This window comes from Stylophora pistillata, chromosome 6 (genome assembly GCF_964205215.1).
Source record: "Stylophora pistillata chromosome 6, jaStyPist1.2, whole genome shotgun sequence".
NCBI lineage: Eukaryota > Metazoa > Cnidaria > Anthozoa > Scleractinia > Pocilloporidae > Stylophora > Stylophora pistillata.
The window spans coordinates 22,636,239-22,656,049 of NC_142524.1; the positions used below are offsets into that span (position 1 = coordinate 22,636,239).

At 40.1% G+C, this 19,811-nt stretch overlaps 3 protein-coding genes and 1 pseudogene across 3 annotated transcripts; 2 read left to right on the forward strand and 2 right to left on the reverse strand.

Moving 5' to 3' along the window:
• Window positions 1-2,303: 2,303 nt before the first annotated feature.
• On the reverse strand, window positions 2,304-3,272 carry LOC148728841 (uncharacterized). The gene is given in 1 exon segment (XM_088725486.1): window positions 2,304-3,272. A coding segment is annotated over 1 exon segment (960 nt). The 5' UTR covers window positions 3,264-3,272.
• Window positions 3,273-3,318: 46 nt separating this feature from the next.
• Window positions 3,319-4,983, reverse strand: LOC148728842 (uncharacterized; annotated as a pseudogene).
• A 1,542-nt stretch (window positions 4,984-6,525) lies between these two features.
• LOC148728843 (uncharacterized) lies at window positions 6,526-13,823 on the forward strand. Its single transcript, XM_088725040.1, has 8 exons — window positions 6,526-6,625; window positions 7,348-7,350; window positions 9,656-9,963; window positions 10,495-10,609; window positions 11,097-11,219; window positions 11,486-11,607; window positions 12,540-12,662; window positions 13,715-13,823. Exons 1-8 carry the CDS (start codon window positions 6,526-6,528, stop codon window positions 13,775-13,777), a joined length of 957 nt encoding a protein of 318 aa, XP_088581166.1. The 3' UTR covers window positions 13,778-13,823.
• Window positions 13,824-13,921: 98 nt separating this feature from the next.
• Window positions 13,922-18,458, forward strand: LOC111334105 (putative skeletal organic matrix protein 5). Its single transcript, XM_022939793.2, has 2 exons — window positions 13,922-14,114; window positions 16,691-18,458. The coding sequence occupies exons 1-2, from the start codon at window positions 13,923-13,925 to the stop codon at window positions 17,222-17,224; spliced, it is 726 nt and encodes a 241-aa protein (XP_022795528.2). The 5' UTR covers window position 13,922; the 3' UTR covers window positions 17,225-18,458.
• The last annotated feature ends 1,353 nt before the right edge of the window (window positions 18,459-19,811 follow it).

Here is a 19,811-nt window from a genome sequence, read left to right on the forward strand (position 1 = left end):
CAGCATCGCGTCATTGTGATAAACCCCCGTCACATCCATTCGGAACTGCTTTACCTCTCTATTGTGTTTTTCTTTACAGTGTTTCCACAATGCAGATCGTTCTTCCTTATTGTTAAGTGATTTCGTATGCTCTTTCCCTCTGGTATACGCGCTCCTGGCTGTTTCCCCTACGTATACGCTGTTACACTGGATACACTTAATCTCATACGTCACACTTTCTCTATCACACGGTCCTTTTCCACCTGTGCTACACACTGGGCAGTCTTCTCGTCCACACTGTCGCGGTTTAAATGGGTCGGACTTTTGGAGTAGTCGTTTAATGGCGATTCCGGCTTTCTCCACCACTTTAATATTGAAACCTTGCTGCTTTATTTCTGTCTGGTATTCCTTCCGTAACCGTGAGTTGGGCGTAGCTGGTACAAAAATTACTGATTCATTCCCGCCGCGTTTGTACCAGTTGGATTTCCTTTCGCTCTTTTCCTTTTCTCGTTCCACCTTTCTCCACTCCTTGGGTCGATGTAACGGTCTTTCTCCTTTTCGCTCAGCTCTTTGTCTCGCTCTAAAAGCTTTGAGGGCCGAATCTACAACCTCATATCTGAATTTCTTGCTGTACCCCGAGTATTGCATTCTCAGGACCATCTCGTTAACATTCTCTACTACTCGTTCCCATGGTAACAATCTGCTACAGTTAAGTAAGACCCGAAGGACTTCTTGGGTCAGTACTGTTCTCTTTGTACTCCAGCTTACGGCAGACCTAGCATGTATGACTGTCTTAGAAGCCATGCTCTTGGAATAAAACTCATACATGATCACTGAGGCTGAGGCTTTCTCGTCTTGCCTGTCTGTCTCTTCCCCTTTTGTTTCCATCCACACCTTCAAGTCAAGGATAGGTAGCTTTCCGTCCTGGTGTTTAGAGGGGTAATCTATTTCGAGTTGTATTGACGGGTGTATGTCGTTTCCTATCTGTTTTATCAATGTCATAGTCCTCTCATCGTCACTGATTCCTTGATCCTCAGCTACGGATCTCTCATCCATGTGAGTTTTTCCATCCTTGTACCTCATCCCAACTGGTGTTGCTTGCACAGCCATGTTGATGTCATCCACGTACCGTTTGTTCATTTTCATAACGATGGCCAATTCATTCAGCCTTGTTGCAAATTTTTCATCCCACCAAATCATGAAAACCATGAACATCATGAAAATCTGGGCCAGTACCAGTACCCAATAAACATCACAATAAACATTCTTGTACCACGTGAAAAATACTTTTACGGAGTTATGAAGTTTTTCCTTTTAAGCATTACTTTTGATAGCTTTGGATTTCATCGAATCCCAGATTTTTCTCCGATACTTAAACGAATGATCGCATCACCAGTATGAATAACTTTTTCGATTGTTATTTATGGTTTTCCCCTTAGTCCTATCTACATATATAAACCACTGCTGCATATCCTGAAGCTCGTTTTGCTGGGCCCCAACACAAATCAAAACAGACCCCTGCTGGAGTTATCTGGCTATGGACAGAGGCCCATAGCCGCTTTAATAAAAACATGTTTTTAGATATTGAGAAATTTCGCAGAAACAAATGAAACATGTTATGGCCCAGTAGAGGTGAGGGCACTCAAAAACGCCAAAGAGCATTAGGATTCTCTGCAGACCTGATGCTTGCCCCACCCAAAGGAAATGCAGTACTGGAAATAGGAACAGCTGCCCTTGCAAGCAGACTCCCCCATCTGTGTTTGGAGTCAAGAAATGTGAACTTCAAAGCAACGACCTCTTGATTCGCTTCAAGCAGCTGTGTAAGCTGGTTAAGTTGAATAAAGGAGCCTCCCTCCTTTGTGGTTCTCAAAGTGAGCTCACCAATGCGCATACAAGCAAAAAAGGCGAGGGAGCACATGGCCTTAAATAAACAACTTTCATATGGTGTGTGACAAAATTGAACGGCACAGTCCAAAATTTGATTACGAATAGGTAGGGTAATTGGGAGCCGACTGTCTAGGCGAGATTCAAGCTTTTCATAAACCTTAAGCATCTGAACGACGAAAAAGGCCTTGATGGGATCGAGAAAACCAGAGAGCTTGTGGCAGTAACCTAAAGCCGAGACATAAGTGCTCACCGTGGAAGGAGCGTGGTGACCATCGTACATGTTTGCAATAAAAAGTGCCAAAACAGGGGGTGAAATGGGCAAGGTAGTGGAAGTGCCAGGTAAGATCACCTGTGTTTTAATTGTGCGAAAAGCTTCCAGGCCCGTCGATAATTGGGAAGCGAGGAAGGTTGCAGGCTGGACTGCAATAGTGTGGAAATTACAGGCTCCAATTCAGAGGCTGCAGATGCACAGGAATGTCTGTTGGCACCCGTTCCATGTGAATTGGCGCCAAATGCCTGAATGTATCCACCTGTAATCGAGACAAAGAGTCCGCCAGAGTGTTGTGAACACATGGAACATGCTTGGCCTTAAATAGGATGTTGGTCTTTAAACAGACCAGTACCATTTTTTTGACAAAAAACGTCAAATTTTTATCTTTGCAGGACTGCTTATTAATCACATGAACTAACGCCTCATTATCTGTGAAAAAAAGGATACGCCGATTTTGCGTTTGATCACCCCACAGATATGAACTCAGTACAATGGGATAAAACTCCAGCAGAGCAATGTTTTGGTCTAATCAATGGTCAAGCTAATTCCCAAAGCACCATTTATTACCAAAAACGGAACCGAAACCTAATGAACCAGCGGCATCAGTATACAGCTCTAAGGTGTCTGAACTGTGCCATAGGTCCTCAAGAAAGAAGGATCTGCCATTGAAACTAGTTAAAAAAGACTGCCAAAGATTCATGTCTGCTTTAACCTCCTGATTTAACCGAATAAAGTGATATGGCGACTGGATCCCAACTGTGAGATCAGTTAACCTACGCAAAAAGGCTCTACCAGGGACAACAACAGAACAATCGAGATTGAGCGTGCCAGTTAATGATTGAATTTCTTTCAGTGTCACCTTGTTACGAGTAAGAAAGTCAGAAATCAGACGGCGACACTTGTCTATTTTGTCAAGGGGCAAGTGCGCCTCAAAAGAAACAGAATCCAATTCGATTCCAGCAAAGGACAATGATGTAGCTGGCCCACATGTTATTTCTGGTGCTATGGGAATGCCAAGGTATGAACACAGGTCAAGTAATAAGTGAAACTGATCCTGGCATACTGATCGTGACTGGGCGATAATTAGAATCACATCAAGTAAATGAATAATATGATCGATCCTCATCTTAGTCCGCGCAATCCATTCGATTGCAGTACTAAGGGTTTCAAATGTTTTACAGCTACTTGCGCACCCCATGGGCATACACCGATCGTAATAATACAAATATCTCCATCTCATACCAAGCAAGCTATAATCAATAGGATGAATGGGAATAATCCTAAAAGCATTTTTCACATCAGGTTCGGCTAAATGACATTCCTGACCGGCCGCCTTAATGTGGTGAATAGCATCCGCAATAGTCGCATAGGAAACACTGGTATGGGTTGGAGAGATCCCATCATTAACAGAAGAGACCCGGGGATGAGATAGGTGGTGAATCAATCTACATTTCCCGGGAGTCTTTTTCGGAACAACACCCAGGGGAGAAATCCGAGATGGGTAAAAGGGGGGGACTGAAAAATGGTCCAGCTAGACGACCTGCTTATAACTCCTTACGAATTTTAGCATCTACTACAGCTGGGTTCTCTGATGCTGAAATTAGCTTTTTGCCATCGGAGCAAGCAGGGATACCTTCATAATGTAGAGGGAAACCCTCCTTGAACTCTGATGAAAGAAACGCTGCGATAGACTGGTTGTACCCAGACAAAGGAAAATCTAAACGCTTGACAATGACGGGTGTTGGCAAATAACGATTTGTTAGGTTGGGACTTGGCAGGCAGGGGCTGGTTGGAAGAGACTCTGCGCTGGCCTCGAAAATTACATCGAATGACTGCATGGGGGACCTTCACGCTTGTAACACAAATGTTTAAAAGCACAACCTGGATCACAATCCACTCCCTTGTGAAACTTAAAACAGTACCCCTTCGGGGTACTTTTATTGTGTGGCTTAGAATGTCCCTGACTGATAGCAAAGGCTGGTTTCCTAAAAGAATGTTGAGCAATTCCCAATGGATGAGACCCCATGGGAATGACGCACGCTGTGCCTGCCTTAGAAAGCGTAAGTTCTATCATAGAACTTCCAATTGCCACCCTTGGCTTCCAAATCCTAAACAACTTCCCATATTTCATGAGGGTGGGGGCCTCATGAGGAAGCCGACTAGTGTAAACCCCAACAAAAATATGAAAGCAGCTTAGCCAGGTTTCAATTACCCTGCTGGCAGAGGCGTTTATTTGTTAACTTCCCCTACGGTCCACGTAAAAATAAAGTCGTCTGCGTTCGACCTGTCAAATCTTCTTCGAGCATGTGCCTGATTATTATCCAAGTTTGTGGATAATCTGATTTGCAAAACCGGTCAGAACCTGTTTTAAACACGTTTTTATGCGCACGCATCCTACAAAGTTGGCCGAGTACTACCTGGAACTAATTTGTTTCTAAGCAACAGGCCGCGCATACTCGAAGAAGATGTAACAGGCCGAGCGTAGAGGACTTTATTTATACGTGGACCGTACGGGAAGTTAACAAATAAACGACTCTGCCAGCAGGCTAGGTTTCGAACGACAAGTGCTTCTTAGCCTTTTCGAGAGGCTCTAAACACAATGAAGGAATTTTGTCCTTGTCAGAGCTTGAAATGGTTACCTGGTATCTATTCTCCCTAACTGGATTAGAAAGTAAAGTATTAAAATCGAAGTACTCATTGTTCCAGATCTTGGCACGGAGCTTTTCTAATACCCTAGCATCTACTGCAAGACTTGGTGAAGAGAAAAGCTGAGTGGGTAATTGCATCTCACCTGACAGAGCTGTTTGCGTAGTGTGCAAGGACCCCTGTATTATACTTACCACCATGTCCGCAGATGCAATGGAAGCGCTGGACGCAGGGGCAGCGCTGGCTGGTTCTCGAGTGGTGGAATCGACACGGCAATTCGGACAATGCAGAGGGCGTAGGGGTCTGGCTGATGAAAATGGGTCTGATATTATCTGGGGGAGAAAGGCGTCGAGTTACTTCGTCCGCCACCCGAGTGACTAGTTGTTGCACTAAATCAGGAGGAAGAGAGAGGGTTTGCGGCTCCCTGGAAGCTGCAGTTGAAGTTGGTCGGGACTGGTCCGTGTTAACATTGTTGCCAGGGGATGAAATTTGGTTCTCAAGGGTGGGCTGGGAAGCAGCACGCCTGGTCTTTCTTCGGGGATGATCGCCCCCGGCTGCACTTTCAATCGCATCTGTTGAAGGCGTCCGCAAACGTTTGGAGCGCTTTGGAGGCATACTAAGTCTGAAAAAAAAGAAATAGGGAAACCACCAGACAATGCCCAAAACTAGAAGATGACAATGAAATGGAAATATTGGTAATGAGAAAAACTAAAACAAATGGCAAGGAAAGCCTATCAGACAAAATGTCGACGCAGTAGCATCCTTCTTATGCCAAATTAAAACATAACAGGGAAGAGGATGAAAACAATGGATGAATCCATAGAGATGAGGACGAATCCTTTAATAAAACTGTGGAAGAAGAAACCGCATAAGGCAAAGACAATGGACAATTTCATAGGGATGAGGACGAATCCCCATTAAAAAAGTGGAGGAAGAATCCTCACACAGCAAAAACAATGGACGAATCCATACAGAGAAGGAGGAATCCTCTAGTGAAAAATGTGGAGGTAAATTCCTCATATAATAAAATAAATGAGAATAAATGAAAATTACCGAGGACGAATCCCCGAAGCAATTAAAATAAGACCATATTAATGTGTAAAAAGCCATGAATGTACTATTACTGTGAGGTGTGGAAGGTGGGAAAATTCAAAAATGCAAAAAAATGTGCAAGAAGCATGTCAAAGCAAAAAATGTCAAAGCGAGCGCAATGCTCGCAAAATGGCGCCCCTATAGCTACGATATAAATGATACTGACCCGCTGGATTAACGTGAACGCAATCGGGTAAACACAAGTCTTTCCCTGGATGAGAAAAGGCGCTATGGAACCAACAAAAAACATTGGGGATGGGAGAAAGGACAACCCCGAGATAATGTCGTAGAATCGCGACACGCTCGAAGAGAGAGGCCGCCCCGTGGTGTGAATGGCCACGAGGAATTACGTGGCAAACACAAACGACGCGAACGTTATATACCTCTATTAAAAGACAAACCAGACTCTCAATCTCAGAGCCAACAACCTCAGGACTCTTATGCACGAGATCGTTAGTCCCAATCTCGAGAATGACAATATCGGGAGCAATCTGTTCAACCACGTGAAGATCGAACGACCGAAGCTTCGCCACAGTGCATCCGCCAACACCGTGCAACTGAACAGACGCAGTCCCAGCAAGATTAAAATTGCCATGAACCCGAGGATCAAATTGGGATCTTACATCGCATGGAAGACGCCTGACAAATGAATGACCCAAAATAAGGACCGATGGAACCCCAGTGGACGTGACAATGAGGGATCAAACGAACAAGCAACATCGGAGGGCCGTACGTGTAAAAGTGATCCGAGTAAATTAAATTGAAACGCGATACGCGATAATCAACAGTTGGCAAATGTAACGATAGTAAAAAAATTGGCCAATGTAACCAATGGAAGATACTGGAGAAGAGAATAAACTGAGAGCGTACCTCTTAATAAAACAGAGCGATGGAAAAACACTCCTTTCCCAGCGAGTTAAAGAATAGAGTGACACGATAGCAGCAGATTGTGCACTTACCGACCTTTGCTCTTAGAGGGTCATGCATTGATTTGACCCCAAGACCTCTCGGCACATGCCCGGATGTTGTCACGCAACAAGTAACACAAGACAATTAACCATTAGGTTGCCAAGGGAAAAAAACATAAAAAATCCCTTCGCAAGTAAACATTTCATTTGAACAGCTACGTATCGTTTGACTTCGATGTAAATTGCATTATTATGCAAAAATGCACGGGGATTAGGAATTTCCATAACAGACTTTTATTCAAATTAAATTGTTCTAAACACTTTTGAAACAAAGTTATTATCATTTTTCTTCATTAAGCCTTTGTTAGGAATTAATTTCTATAGAGTGAGACATCTGGTGCTTCAGTTGTGTGCAAAAAAAAAAAAAAAACACTAAGTAGTAAATATCATATCAATGACCTAAGTTCAAGACCAGAGAGCATAAAATCTGTGAATGATTTTTTGATACGCATTTCATTTGGACCTGTGTTCTATTGTCATTCCTCTGTTCTGTTGCCTTTTCAGAAGGTAAGTAGCATTTATCTGACCGGAAAGCCAAGAAAGTGTCAGTTTCGGTTTAACAGCGAGAATTTCTACACCCTAAAGCCTTGCAAAACATTTTCGAATTTTCTTCCAGTCGAATAATTGAAGCTTTTTATAGGCAATTTTTTCGACTGGCTGATGGCTGGTGTGCCAAGGAAAAAACTGTTTTAAAGCTGAAGTTGTTTAGCTATCTGCATTTCAAACTAATACATAGCTAACAGGATTGTAAAATAAATGTCTTTAAGATAAGTTTTGACCTCGATCCCTTTTCTCACCGTTAAAAAAAATTATGTATACGTATCATTCCCCTCTAAAAGGCGTTAAGATCCGTGATAAAACAGCCTTGAGCTAAGTGCGGAGAAATACATATTTGTTTCCTGTTTTGTGTTTTTTTGTTCTGCGTGGATTTCTATTCCACATAATCCTCTGCAGAAGTCTGACTATTACAATGTTATTTCTCTGTCATCGTTTTTATTAATTTTTTTTATGTATTATTATTTTTTCTTTATTTTGTAAGCAAATCAAATCGAAAAAAAAAAGCCCTGGGTGGGAGCGGAAGGTTAAATGAGAATGGCATTGATACGGTTCACACATGAAATTTCATGCGATACGCAGCTCCTGATTGGACGTAAAGATGCAAATAGAAGAATCGAAAATATTGTCAGTGTGTGACATATGCATGTACCAATGCAATCACTAACATTACCGTACACCAAACTTACGATGAAAACTCTGTTTGGTCGAGAGTATACAGTCAATATGAAATAGCGTGTGAAGTTTAAATAATTACCCTTTATGTACAACAGATGTTGATTTATCATTTCAAGTTCAAAGTCCACGTTGTTTACATAACAGACGTTGTTATTCAAAATAAATTGTTTCGTCCTTATTAACTTCTTAATAATTGATACCTCAAGAGGAAGACATCTGGAACTTAAAGGAAAAACACCAAGTAGACAATTGGAACTAAGACTGGAACTCGAATTCGTTTGCATGAGGATTAAAATTTGCATAACAGACCGTCATGGGACTGAAAATAAGGTGCTCTAAGTTCTCTTAAGACAAATATGTTTTCAAATGACGCGGCTGACTTCTTATTAAGAATGAATGCCTGAAGAACTTGAGTGAAAAACATCTAGAAGTCAATTTTGAGTGCGCTCTTTCCACAACTCTAGATATTATAATCTGTGAATGGTCTTTTTATCATGTATTCCCTTCGCATTTGTGTTATTTTGCTCTTCTTTTATTCTGCGAGGCTCAATGATGCGGTCTCCTCAGAAAGTTAGTATCATTTAACTGACCCAAAAGCCAAGACACTCGTTACAGTATTAAACGTTATGATGTGTTATCATTCGTGCAAGTGTTAGAAATGAAAACATGATGCGAATGCGCGGGTGAGTGTCAGTTTCGGTCTAGCGGCGAGCATTTGGGCCAAATTTTCCGCGTAATTACCCTCCAAAATATTGATGCTGCGGTCTCCTCAAAAGGTGAATATTATTTAACTGACCCAAAAGCCAAGACACTCGTTACAATTTTAAACGTTGTGATGTGTTATCATTTGTGCAAGTGTTGGAATTGAAAACACGATGCAAATACGCAGTCCAGTGTCAGTTTCGGTTTAGCGGTGAGCATTTGGGCCAAATATTTCCGCGTAATTACCCTCCAAAATATTGACGCTCAAACAATTCCTTCCCTTCAAGTTTGTTTGCGTGATTCCATCATTGGAGTATGTGCAAAAATATCTTTTGGATTTCACAATATTAACTTGAGCGAGACGAACGACAGACAAAGATACACTCAAGATAAGTTTTAGCATTCAGTGCTTTTCTTGTCATTGAATAAAGGAATATCCTTCCCCTCTAAAAGGATTTAGGATCTACGATGATATAGCCTTTAGATATGGGTGGAACAGTAGATATTTTCTTCGTCTGTCCCCCGCGATAAAAATGAAATGACAAATGTGTATCTTAATTTTTTGATCACACTCACAATCCTTTTAACATTGCTGCGTTCTGACAGTAGGCAGATCGGTTGACTCATTGGAAACGACCTGGCATGTCAATAAATTGCAATTATCCGTGTTCCACGAAATCCGTAACCCTGGCTACGGTTTTGAAATGGAACATAGATCTCTTCTTTTACTCGGATTAATTGTTTAATCTCTATATCTACAGAATGCCAAACCACCATTTGTTTCATATGCTTTACAAAACCGCCAAATTGAAATTTGAAATTTAGGAAATATCAACTTTATCTTCACTAATGTTTACAGATTGAGTTTAGTTATGAGATGAATGTCACAAAGTAATAACAAAATTTCATTTAGACCCGGACAATTGTCGTTCTTTGGGATTCAAGCCCGCTAAAGCTTTCGACGGTCAACGCCTGATAAATCACGTGATTCGAATTGACGACGTCAAGGATAAAATATTATGTGCTATACGTTGTTTCTTGGAGCCAAATTGTGTTAGTTATAATTTCGAAAGAAAACGAAGTGGAATTAATACAACAAGTAAATGTGAATTGAATAATGCTACTCACGAAGGAAAAGAAGACGAACTGGTTGGGGATTTCAATTATCTTTACTATGGAGCAGAGGTAAGTCTCACTTTCTAACTTCTTAAATTAACCATTTTACAATTAAAACTATTGCGCGTATTGACTATACTTTTCTGAGCTTCTTCAAAGGATAAATGTTTAAAAATCGATAACTTTTTTGTCGTGACCTAAATGTTTTATTTACGGTGACATTGTGAGGAAAAATCAGATGCTACTGTAGTTATTCTTGGGGATAAAAGGGTTCACTAGAATGCAAACCGATGTTCAACGAGAAAGAAGCGAGGATTTGTGATAATTGGTTTTCTTTATCGTTCGACATTATTTCATTGTACTCAAGGAGCGTTTAACTTCACAGTGGGTATCAAAAGAGAATTAGCATCCACAATTTAAGAATAGCAGGTTTCCAGTAACATATAAGTTTTTATTTACACAACCTATTGGCTCAGATTATTGGGCGAATTAGGTGGATACTTTTTCGAGACATGATCATCGAGACGACGAGACGGCATGCCTATAGACATCTTGTTATCTTTTGCTTTAGCTTTTTGTTTTGTTTTGTTTTTCTGTCAGAGTACCTTTATAAAAAACCTTTGCAAGACCAACGCTACATGTCAAAGTGGTTTTACCGACAAAGGTTATCGCGGTTTGTGTACTGCTGGATTGAAGGGTCAGACCTGCGATGAAGGTAATGCCCCTCTCCACACTTGTATCTCCTCTTTTTGACTTAGCTATGGGTTTAAGATCAATTGAAACCCATGTTAATAGAATTCTAATCTTATGTTTGAAATCAGCATAACTCATTTTCAAATACTGCCGAATGTTCAACAGAAAAGCACAACTGCAGTGCTGATGCTGTTTGTAGCAATACCCAGGTACCGTACGACTGCACATGCAAAAATGGATATTATGGTGATGGACAGACTTGCAAAGGCAAACTTGCTTTTTCTTTATTTATTTCCGTGAATATGTCTGTAACCTAATAAGGAAAGTTTAGAGGTATGATCGGAATTTCAGGGTTGTTTCGGGGCCTAAGTTAAAAACCGGGAAAACAAGAGTACGTCTCTCGTCATCCGACTTAAATGTTGTAACAGTTTCAGATAATTCATTCGGTCGATCACCTTTTGGATTTAACAGCCTCAATAATATTTAAAACCAGTTTGGTGCATCCTTAGATATTAACGAATGTGTTACGGAAGAGCAGAGATGCAGTGTTGATGCTGTGTGCAGTAATACCAAGGGATCGTACAATTGTTCATGCAAACCTGGATTTTTAGGGAACGGATCGACCTGCACAGGTAATGCCTTGAAATATACTAGAGGTTTAAATATACAGCGAAACTAATTGTCACACAGTTGTAGAGCTAACGCTGTGTGAAACAATATCAAGGGATCACACAACTGTCAATGTAAATCTGAATATTTTGGTGACGAATGAACCTGCACAGGTATTTCAATGGGATATTAAAGGATAATGTTATAGCCTCAAAGATTTTTGAGTGCTATTTTATTGAAGTAAATGCTACAGACTTTATGAAAAATAGAAGGTTATTCGATTATTCAGATCTCGACGAGTGTGCTACAGGAACACATAACTATAGTGCCGATGCTGAGTGCAACAATAGCAAGGGATCGTTCAACTGTACATGCAAACTTGGATATTCTGGAAATGTAGAGCTTGCCAAGGTAAATTGGCTATATTCTCAGTTTTATTAGTGATAGTGTTTCTAACTGAAATAATGAAGGGTAACCCATAGCTTAGCCGAGCTTGTGAGGAGATATCTGAGTCACATAGTGTAAATAATTGTATCAAGTTAAGAATTGTTTCTTTCGGTGTAAGTGGAGACTCGTTGTTCTAAGGAAGGACACGTAACATTTGAAAAGCTTCTTTTTACCCATGTGCAAGGGTGTTAAATTTTACCAGGGAAGTAGCCGGAAATCCTGGCAATACTATGTAGTATGATACTTCGTTTGACTAGGATCACATCATGGCATAGAAATCTGTGTGAGCCTCTGTAAGTATAATTCACACGGGCTGCCAAATGCCTATTCATTGAAAATTCTCTTGATCACCATGTTTAGTTTTACGAAAGTCCAAGTAAAAGTGGAATTGTCATTAAACAGTTTGGAAAGCTTTATTTTAATCAAATAATTTGAGTATATCAACAAAGTTGAAATGGTAAATTGGCCACTCTTACCATTATAAAAGCTGGCGTTTCGAACGTTAGCCCTTCCGACGAAGGGCTAACGCTTGAAACGGCAGCTTTTATTATCGTAACGCTGGCCAATTTACCATTTCAACTTTGTTGATATACTCAAATTATTTCGTTACCCCCACCGACGCAGCCCCAAACAGTTTCTTTAGAAACTAACAACCTTTATTCGTTGATTTCAATCAGCAAAGTTATTACTACCCCAGACTTATATGGTAACTGACGTCCTTACTAAGATTCCTGCTAAGGTACAATAAGGAAATATTCAAGAATGGAAGGATAAAATGTCGCGGGCTAAAGAGTCACGTAGACGGCTACATTTTTTTATTGTTAGTCTGTTGTTAATAAGTTTAGACAAATGCTACCGACAGCACAACACGATCAATTCATGACATGCATATTCAGATATCGACGAGTGTGCTATTGGAACACATGACTGCAACACTGATGCTGTGTGCATCAATACAAAGGGATCGTTCAACTGTACATGTAAACGTGGAAATTCTGGAGATGGAAGAACTTGCAAAGGTGAATTTGACTATATCTGCACCTGGATAAATAACGTCAGTATGGGTGTAACAAATTAATTTAGCCAAACCAACAAGGGAAGTGTTAAATAACAAAAATGTGTTTAAAATTATCAATAGACCATAGTTTTTACGAGGGATGTGATGGCCTGCTGTATGGTATACTGGACTTCGGATAAATAAGTCTGGTTATGAGTCTTGGCTGGCCTATTTTGCAATGTTCTTGAGAAAGTTAGTTACTCTGACATGGTCCTTTCTGCACTAAAGTCTGAAGGACCAACAACAATGTCGCCAAATTGCTAGAGAAGAGATAACTCTACAAAACTGAAATTCCATCATGCTGCATAAGTTTTGGGAGTCCCTTTGGATATTGGCCACTTGGGTGTGAAATTCGCTGAGTCAACCTGGCAACATCTAGCTTTAGCAAAACTTAAGATAAACTTAGAAAATTAGGGCTCCACACTTGCCGCTGTTGATGAATTGAGATACTGACCCTCAAAAAATATAGATATATTTTTTAAATTATGAGGCGAATTAAAATTAGAGTGAGGGTTTACCGAAAAAAGGCAAAAAAAAATTTTGCTCTCACCTCATTGAGAACCTCTTTAATAAGGATAGGAACACTCTAAAGAAAAGAAGCAGCATAAGTTATGAGGCGAATTAAAATTAGAGTGAGGGTTAACCGAAAAAAGGCAAAAAAAAATCTTGCTCTCACCTCATTGAGAACCTCTTTAATAAGGATAGGAACACTCTAAAGAAAAGAAGCAGCATGAGCCAGGACATGATTCTTTAAAGGTATAACATGAACTTAAACAAATATGTCTCTTAATTAGGTCCTGAGACTAGAGAATAATCACTATAGAAATATCCTTACATTTTTTTCTTAAAGGGAAGAGTTGTTGTTTCAATCATATTTAGAAATTTGGTTCAGTTCGTTTGGTTTGTTATGGGATGGTAGATACATTAGCTATCAGCTTTCAATTACACAAAGTAACTTATAAACACACGGCGGTTTTTGTGACTTTTTTCTTTTTTCTTTTTTTTTTTTTGCAGGATCAATTTCAAACTGCAACGAAGCCCATAACCTTAAATTGTAATTACAATAGTAGAGATTAAACGATCGAATTGATCTCACGACGAATCAATAACGTAATAAGGTATAACATCGTTTAATTTTAAATAGCTGTTGCTATCGTTGTCCTTATTGTTGTTGTTGTTTTATTACACTATTGAAAGCCCAATACAATTCCCAAAATATTGGATGCAGTTCACGATCTTCTCTTTTATAATTATCTTCTTTTTTTGTCTTTGTCTTATCTTTGATAAAATAAGTGATAGTGGCGTTGTTATGCTCCATATCGACTCTACACCAATTTCCGTTTTCTGTCACGTGGACGATTTCGGCTGTGGAGATGGAGCGTGGACCCAGGTTATAAAGATTGATGGCAGTAAGGTATTTATTTGTTTATTAAACTATATGATTGATTTCATTCTTTAGTTTCATTGACACAACTTGAAATATAAAAGGGCGATGTTATGGTTTGTAAATCGATCTTGAAAAACGTTACCTGAAAGATTCTAGTTCGTAATTTGACTTCGGTTATAACCTCACCCAAGGTCACCTATATTGGTTACCTGTCGTTTTCCACACCTGACTATGTTTCCGCTCCTTCCTCACTGCAACAGTATTTGTCGTCTTCATTTAAAGGAAAGAAAAATTCGGACAAAAATATCATGAGGCGTTTCTTTAAATATCACTGTTTTACACATTGTCAGATATTTGAGACAATATGGCGGAGGCGGTTCTCGTGTTACAAGCAAAATGGCGCCGAAATAGTATAAGAAAATGAATGGGAAACTATTGTTTTTCAAAATGGCTGTCTAAGAATGGGATATTCTTTCGCCGTAGCTGGAGGTGCAGCCGTGAAAGCGTCCATCGCTACGAAAAAGAAAAACTCAAATTCATGCCTACCTTTTCCCAAGGCATACAAGTAAACTCATAATTCTGACTCCATTTTCCCATACAAACTCTTAAAATCCGCTTTAACTAGGTGTTACAATTCTTTTGTCGTGGGAACAAACTTGTGAAGATTAGCAACTGCATAGCTCGATATGCATTCTGCAGAAGTGTGCTCAACTAAATCGCTTGTAAACCGTCGAATATGTTGGCCCACAAATTTTCCTTGAGCCGAGAGACTCTTTGTATTTTCACAGAGCTCAAAAGCCCAATACGCCATTTTTAAATACCCCAATTTTAGGAAGGAAGAACACGAAGGATACAAGTCACTTGTGACTGCACAATTTGGCTGCCATTTTCCTTGTTCTGACGTCTCCTTTGGCTTTCTGGGATTATAAGGTACCAGGCCTTTCTCTGGCGGGGTCTTCCGAAAATAGAAAGTTACGTGTTCACTTCACATCCACCGCCGCCATATTGAATTGTCTCTATTACGATTTACCGCTGACATTTCGTAACGGGCTCGAAATATCCCCGATTGATATTTTTCTCAGTTCATGAGCGGGCGGTATTCTACGAATCCTGCAATCTGATTTGTTTCGAGAGCGGGCAGTATTCTCCCCATCCGGCCCGCTCACAGCAGGCGGTATCCGTTTCGCTTGAGTCATTTTGCAGAGCATCTCAAGCTTCGTTGCAATTTTTCACAAATATATCTCATTTTGCCTAAAATTGATTTCGAAATAAATTTTGTGGTTCTAAATTTGTTTATAAAAAGATTGAAATGCGATCTAGTAACGATTTGTTATGTAATAATCCTTAAAAAAAAGTAGCTCTGAAAGTTAAAACGAGAGGCAGTTGCAGTTAACAATTACGTTAATTAATGCGATTCTCAATCGTTAATATCTGAATTCTTCAACACAATTTGTTCGTTTGTAAAACGTTGAGCGAAGTTTTGAGTTCTTCCACAAATACACTTTCGCCCATTCTTTGCAAGTCACTTGAATTTGGATATTCTTACCGTAAACTTTACAACAGTAACCGAAGGAATTCGATGAATAAAAGTCGCATTAAATCCCCCTGTGTCTAGCTGGAAAGAGTCTTACTGACTGCAGCTTTTCGGTGAAAGATAAAAACCGATTTACACACACCATTACAGAAAACAAACAAGCAGACTGACAATTCCAAAGGACACATTTGCTCTCACTTACAGTGACTTTCCGTGACATTTTAAAATGGAAAAGAGGTAAATCTTTGAAGATTAATTGTCGTTGGAAATAAACAATACTTTTCGTAAGATCTTCGAGTGTTTTTTTTTTTTTTTTACGATAAGATCGTCGCCAGTAGTCATTTAATTCGTGCGTGTTTGTCACACCAGTACCGTGTTGTTGATTCAAAGGCGTACGCTTTTTTCCTCTTCAATTGACAGGTATCACATCATAACAGTTACTTATCAAAAAATGTTTCAAAGTTTGCTTAAAGGCCTTTTAAGTTACCTTTACAAATAAAAATGTCCTGGTGAATGCTTTCTCTTTAACTTGGATAACGTCTGTTTTCTTCGTCATCCACTCGAGTTTATGGAGGATTTTCCCGAAATTAAACTCGTAATTGTAGCCCGAAATCGTTCGGGTTCTTATGGCCATCATTTTTCATGTGTTAAAAAAAATAAAAATGTTATTGACCAGCATAGGTCGGTCCGTATTGAGAAAAACTGTGCCCTCGGGCGGTATCCAAGACCTCGGGCACAGTTTTTCCCAATACGGACCTCCGGCTGGTCAATAACATATATTTTTGGTGATGTATATTAGACTTAAAAGCTGTACTAGAACTATTTATAGGTCAAGCTTAATGGAATTTTGAGGGTCACTTATTTCTGTCGTGATGAAGTTCTTGTTACGCAATTGTCAATTTGAACCGCTGGTTCCCAGCCTCTTAGCTCATCAGATTTAAAGAAAACTGTTGTGTTGTCATTAAGTCCATAGCGGCTTAAATGTGAATTCATTTGTCCCGGCCATGGTGGGTCGTCTGGACTTACTGAGTTCTTTGTTCGATGGAACATTTTTTCTCTTCCTCTCTAGCGAACTTTTCATTACGATTCTGGTTTTTGGAGCAACAACGTAGCGTATAACCTTCCTGGAGGAGAGACTGGGTTTGACACATTGGAGACCAAGTTACCGACCTACTGGAACACATCCTTCTCCAAGATCTGTCTTGGTATGACGATTAACGAACAGCTTAGGTTTATTGTCATCAACAGGCAAGCCAATTCGCTGTACTCATTGATCGCCGATGGACAATACTGCTCCACCTCATTGGGCCGTGATACGTGGAAGTCACTGATTGGTTCACAAGGCTCTTTACAGGCTCACTGTAATAAAGAGGGGTTCAACCTTGAACCGGAGGGTGCTTTCTGGAAGAATAAAGGTTGTAAAGCAAGGATCGGTATTCTCACCAACAACCAAAATAATTGCGGTGACGTTGAGTCCAGAATCGGGTTTGGAACAGGCGGGCCGCGCGATGACAACAACACGTGTGGAATCGATGCTACGGGGTTACCACTCGATAATGGCGAGAGACGCATCAAAGCCATGGGATATATCCTGGTGCAGTGACGAAAAAAAGGAGTAAACAAACTGGTAAACAATGTTTGCAGCGTCTCCTTCATCAACAACCACAACCAAATTTACCAGTTTAAAGATAACTAACTAAATGAACAGTGATCTTGAATTAAAAACTCACATTTGCACGAGAAGCTCCGTTTCTTTGTCAATTTCATATTTTTCGGACAATTTCTTTGCCTTGGACATCTATCAGCTTCCTGAAGTGATTTATATACAAAATATTCAGAACATAACTCCTCAGGAACTGAGGGTACATCACGGTATCTTGATCACATTTCCAAATGTACATACCAATAACCAGAGATTAACTGCGTCACGAAGGATAAGCATTAGACACGTATAAATCGCTGATTGGTTCACAAGACTCCTTACAGACTGATCATAATAAACAAGGGTTTTATCTTGATCCGGAGGGTGCCTTCTGGAAGAGCTTGTAAAGCAAGTATCAGTATTTTCACCAAAAACCAAAATAGTTGCGATGACATTGAGTCTAGAATCGGGTTTGGTACAGGAGGGCCGAGGGATAGCAACCAAACCTGTGGAATCAATGCTTCCAGATGAACCCCCGATAGCAAGGTGAGAAAGTCACGGGTTACATCTGGGTGCAGTAATGAGAGAAAAAGAAAACAAACTGGGATGAACAACATAGTTATCATCACTCTTGCCGAAATTAAACAACGAAAACATACGTTCTTATACACCGAATGCAAATATGGCGGACAACTCGGGTGGACAGGGCCGACTTGCGCTAAGTCGAGGCTAGTAAAGCCACGGCTTTTCCATGTTGTTTTGGTTTTCACAAATGGCTGCAAGTGTGCTAACCCAGGACGATATTCCGAGAGCTTCTCTCGCTGAAAGAGAGCATCAGGCCTTAAAATGCGAAGAACTTCGTTTTTGGCTCAAATGTAGAGGCGATTCATTAAAGGAGTTGAAAAAAAAGTAGCGCTAGTGAAGAGCTTAGGCGCAAGATCGCTTCGTGTTTCGCTATAACTTGTCAAAATATCACACCAATACGTGTGAAAAATCAGATTTTACGAGCTAAAAGTAGCTTTCTTTTCGCTCTTAAAAGGTCGAAGAATATATTAAAACTGGCCGAGACCAAAATACAGTTGATCCTGATCCTCTCAATGTGTATATGCTGTAGGTCAATTTTATCCTTGGTTCAGATTTCATTTTCCTTTGTTCTCGGTCATGTTAATGCATGATAATGAGTTTGAAACAAAGGAAAATAAAATTTGAACCAAGGATAAAATTTTTTTTTTTTTTTTTTTTTTTTTTTTTTTTTTATGAGTATTTTAAACATGGCGGAGTACTACTGATGAGGATCGTAATTGATCGAAATCGATTTGGAATTCCGCTACATTTTTACAAGTGACTTTTTATATACCATTTTACACGTTTTTACAATTCTTGTATTCGTTTTATAGTAGTTTTTAGTGCGTCGAACGTGACTACGAGACGTTATGTCTAGCAAACTGACTCGATAAAATTGAACTACAACATATACACCGAATGCAAATATGGCGGACCACTCGGGCGGATCGGGCCGAGCTGCACGAAGTCGAGGCTAGTTAGGTCTCGATGTGTTTTGTTTTGAAAAAGCGTCGGTAGAAACTTACACACATTGAGCGTAGTGATAGTCATTCTCGCGATGCCCACTCATTGCTGTGTCCCTGAATGTAACCAAAAAGGTGTAAAATCGCCCACGAAGAGAAAGTATCTTTTTTGGAATTTCCAAATCAATCTTTACAGAGGAAAAGGTGGATTCGCGCGATCCGACGAGACGAAGGAAAGAACTGGCAGACCACTCAAGACACGAAACTTTGTTCTTTGCATTTTAGACGAAAATATCTTGGAAAGTCGCTCGCTGGACGAACTTATTTTGTGGATGAGGTGCCATTTCAAGTATCCTTAAGGTTTAAACCAATCATTGTACAATGAACAAAGGCTGATAGTTTCGAAAGAAACTGTTTGGGGCTGCGTCGGTGGGAGTAACGAAATAATTTGGATATATCAACAAAGTTGAAATGGTAAATTGGCCACCGTAATGATTACAAAAGCTGACGTTTCGAGCGTTAGCCCTTCGTCGGAGCGAATAGAGGAATTGTGGGTTGTGTGTACTTTTAAAGGCAGAAAATGGAGCTACGTTATTGGTGGGTGCATGGCAACGAGAAAAACATGAATAAATTAGTGGAATGAAAAGCGTTCATTGATCCCTGTGGGATTTAGACTGCCGGTTTGAAAGATGAGCTTTTGTTCAAGATTTTTACGGCTTTCCGTGCCACCTAAGTGCAAGGAAAGACCGCAGATTGCCATATGTTGCTTAGAATGATTGGGTAAATTAAAATGTCTAGCGACTGGTTTCGATGTGTCCTTGTCATTCCTTTCCACGTCTCGAAGGTGTTCTCGGAATCGGTCACCTAGTCTTCTGCCTGTTTCGCCGATGTATATCTTTTTGCAATAAGCGCAAGTTATGCAATAGATTACATTAGCGGAGGTGCACGTGAAGTGATCGGTGATCTTAATGGATCGTTTAGGTCCCGATATTTTATCAGTGTTGTGAATGAAAGGACACGTT

Excerpts from the sequence above, each read along its gene's own strand:
- LOC148728843 (XM_088725040.1), top strand. The coding sequence starts at position 6,526 with ATGACCCAAAATAAGGACCGATGGAACCCCAGTGGACGTGACAATGAG. Across the intron at positions 9,964-10,494 it reads ATCTTTACTATGGAGCAGAG|AGTACCTTTATAAAAAACCT; the intron begins GTAAGTCTCACT and ends TTTTTCTGTCAG. Across the intron at positions 10,610-11,096 it reads GGGTCAGACCTGCGATGAAG|ATATTAACGAATGTGTTACG; the intron begins GTAATGCCCCTC and ends GTGCATCCTTAG.
- LOC111334105 (XM_022939793.2), top strand. The coding sequence starts at position 13,923 with ATGCAGTTCACGATCTTCTCTTTTATAATTATCTTCTTTTTTTGTCTT. Across the intron at positions 14,115-16,690 it reads TAAAGATTGATGGCAGTAAG|CGAACTTTTCATTACGATTC; the intron begins GTATTTATTTGT and ends CTTCCTCTCTAG.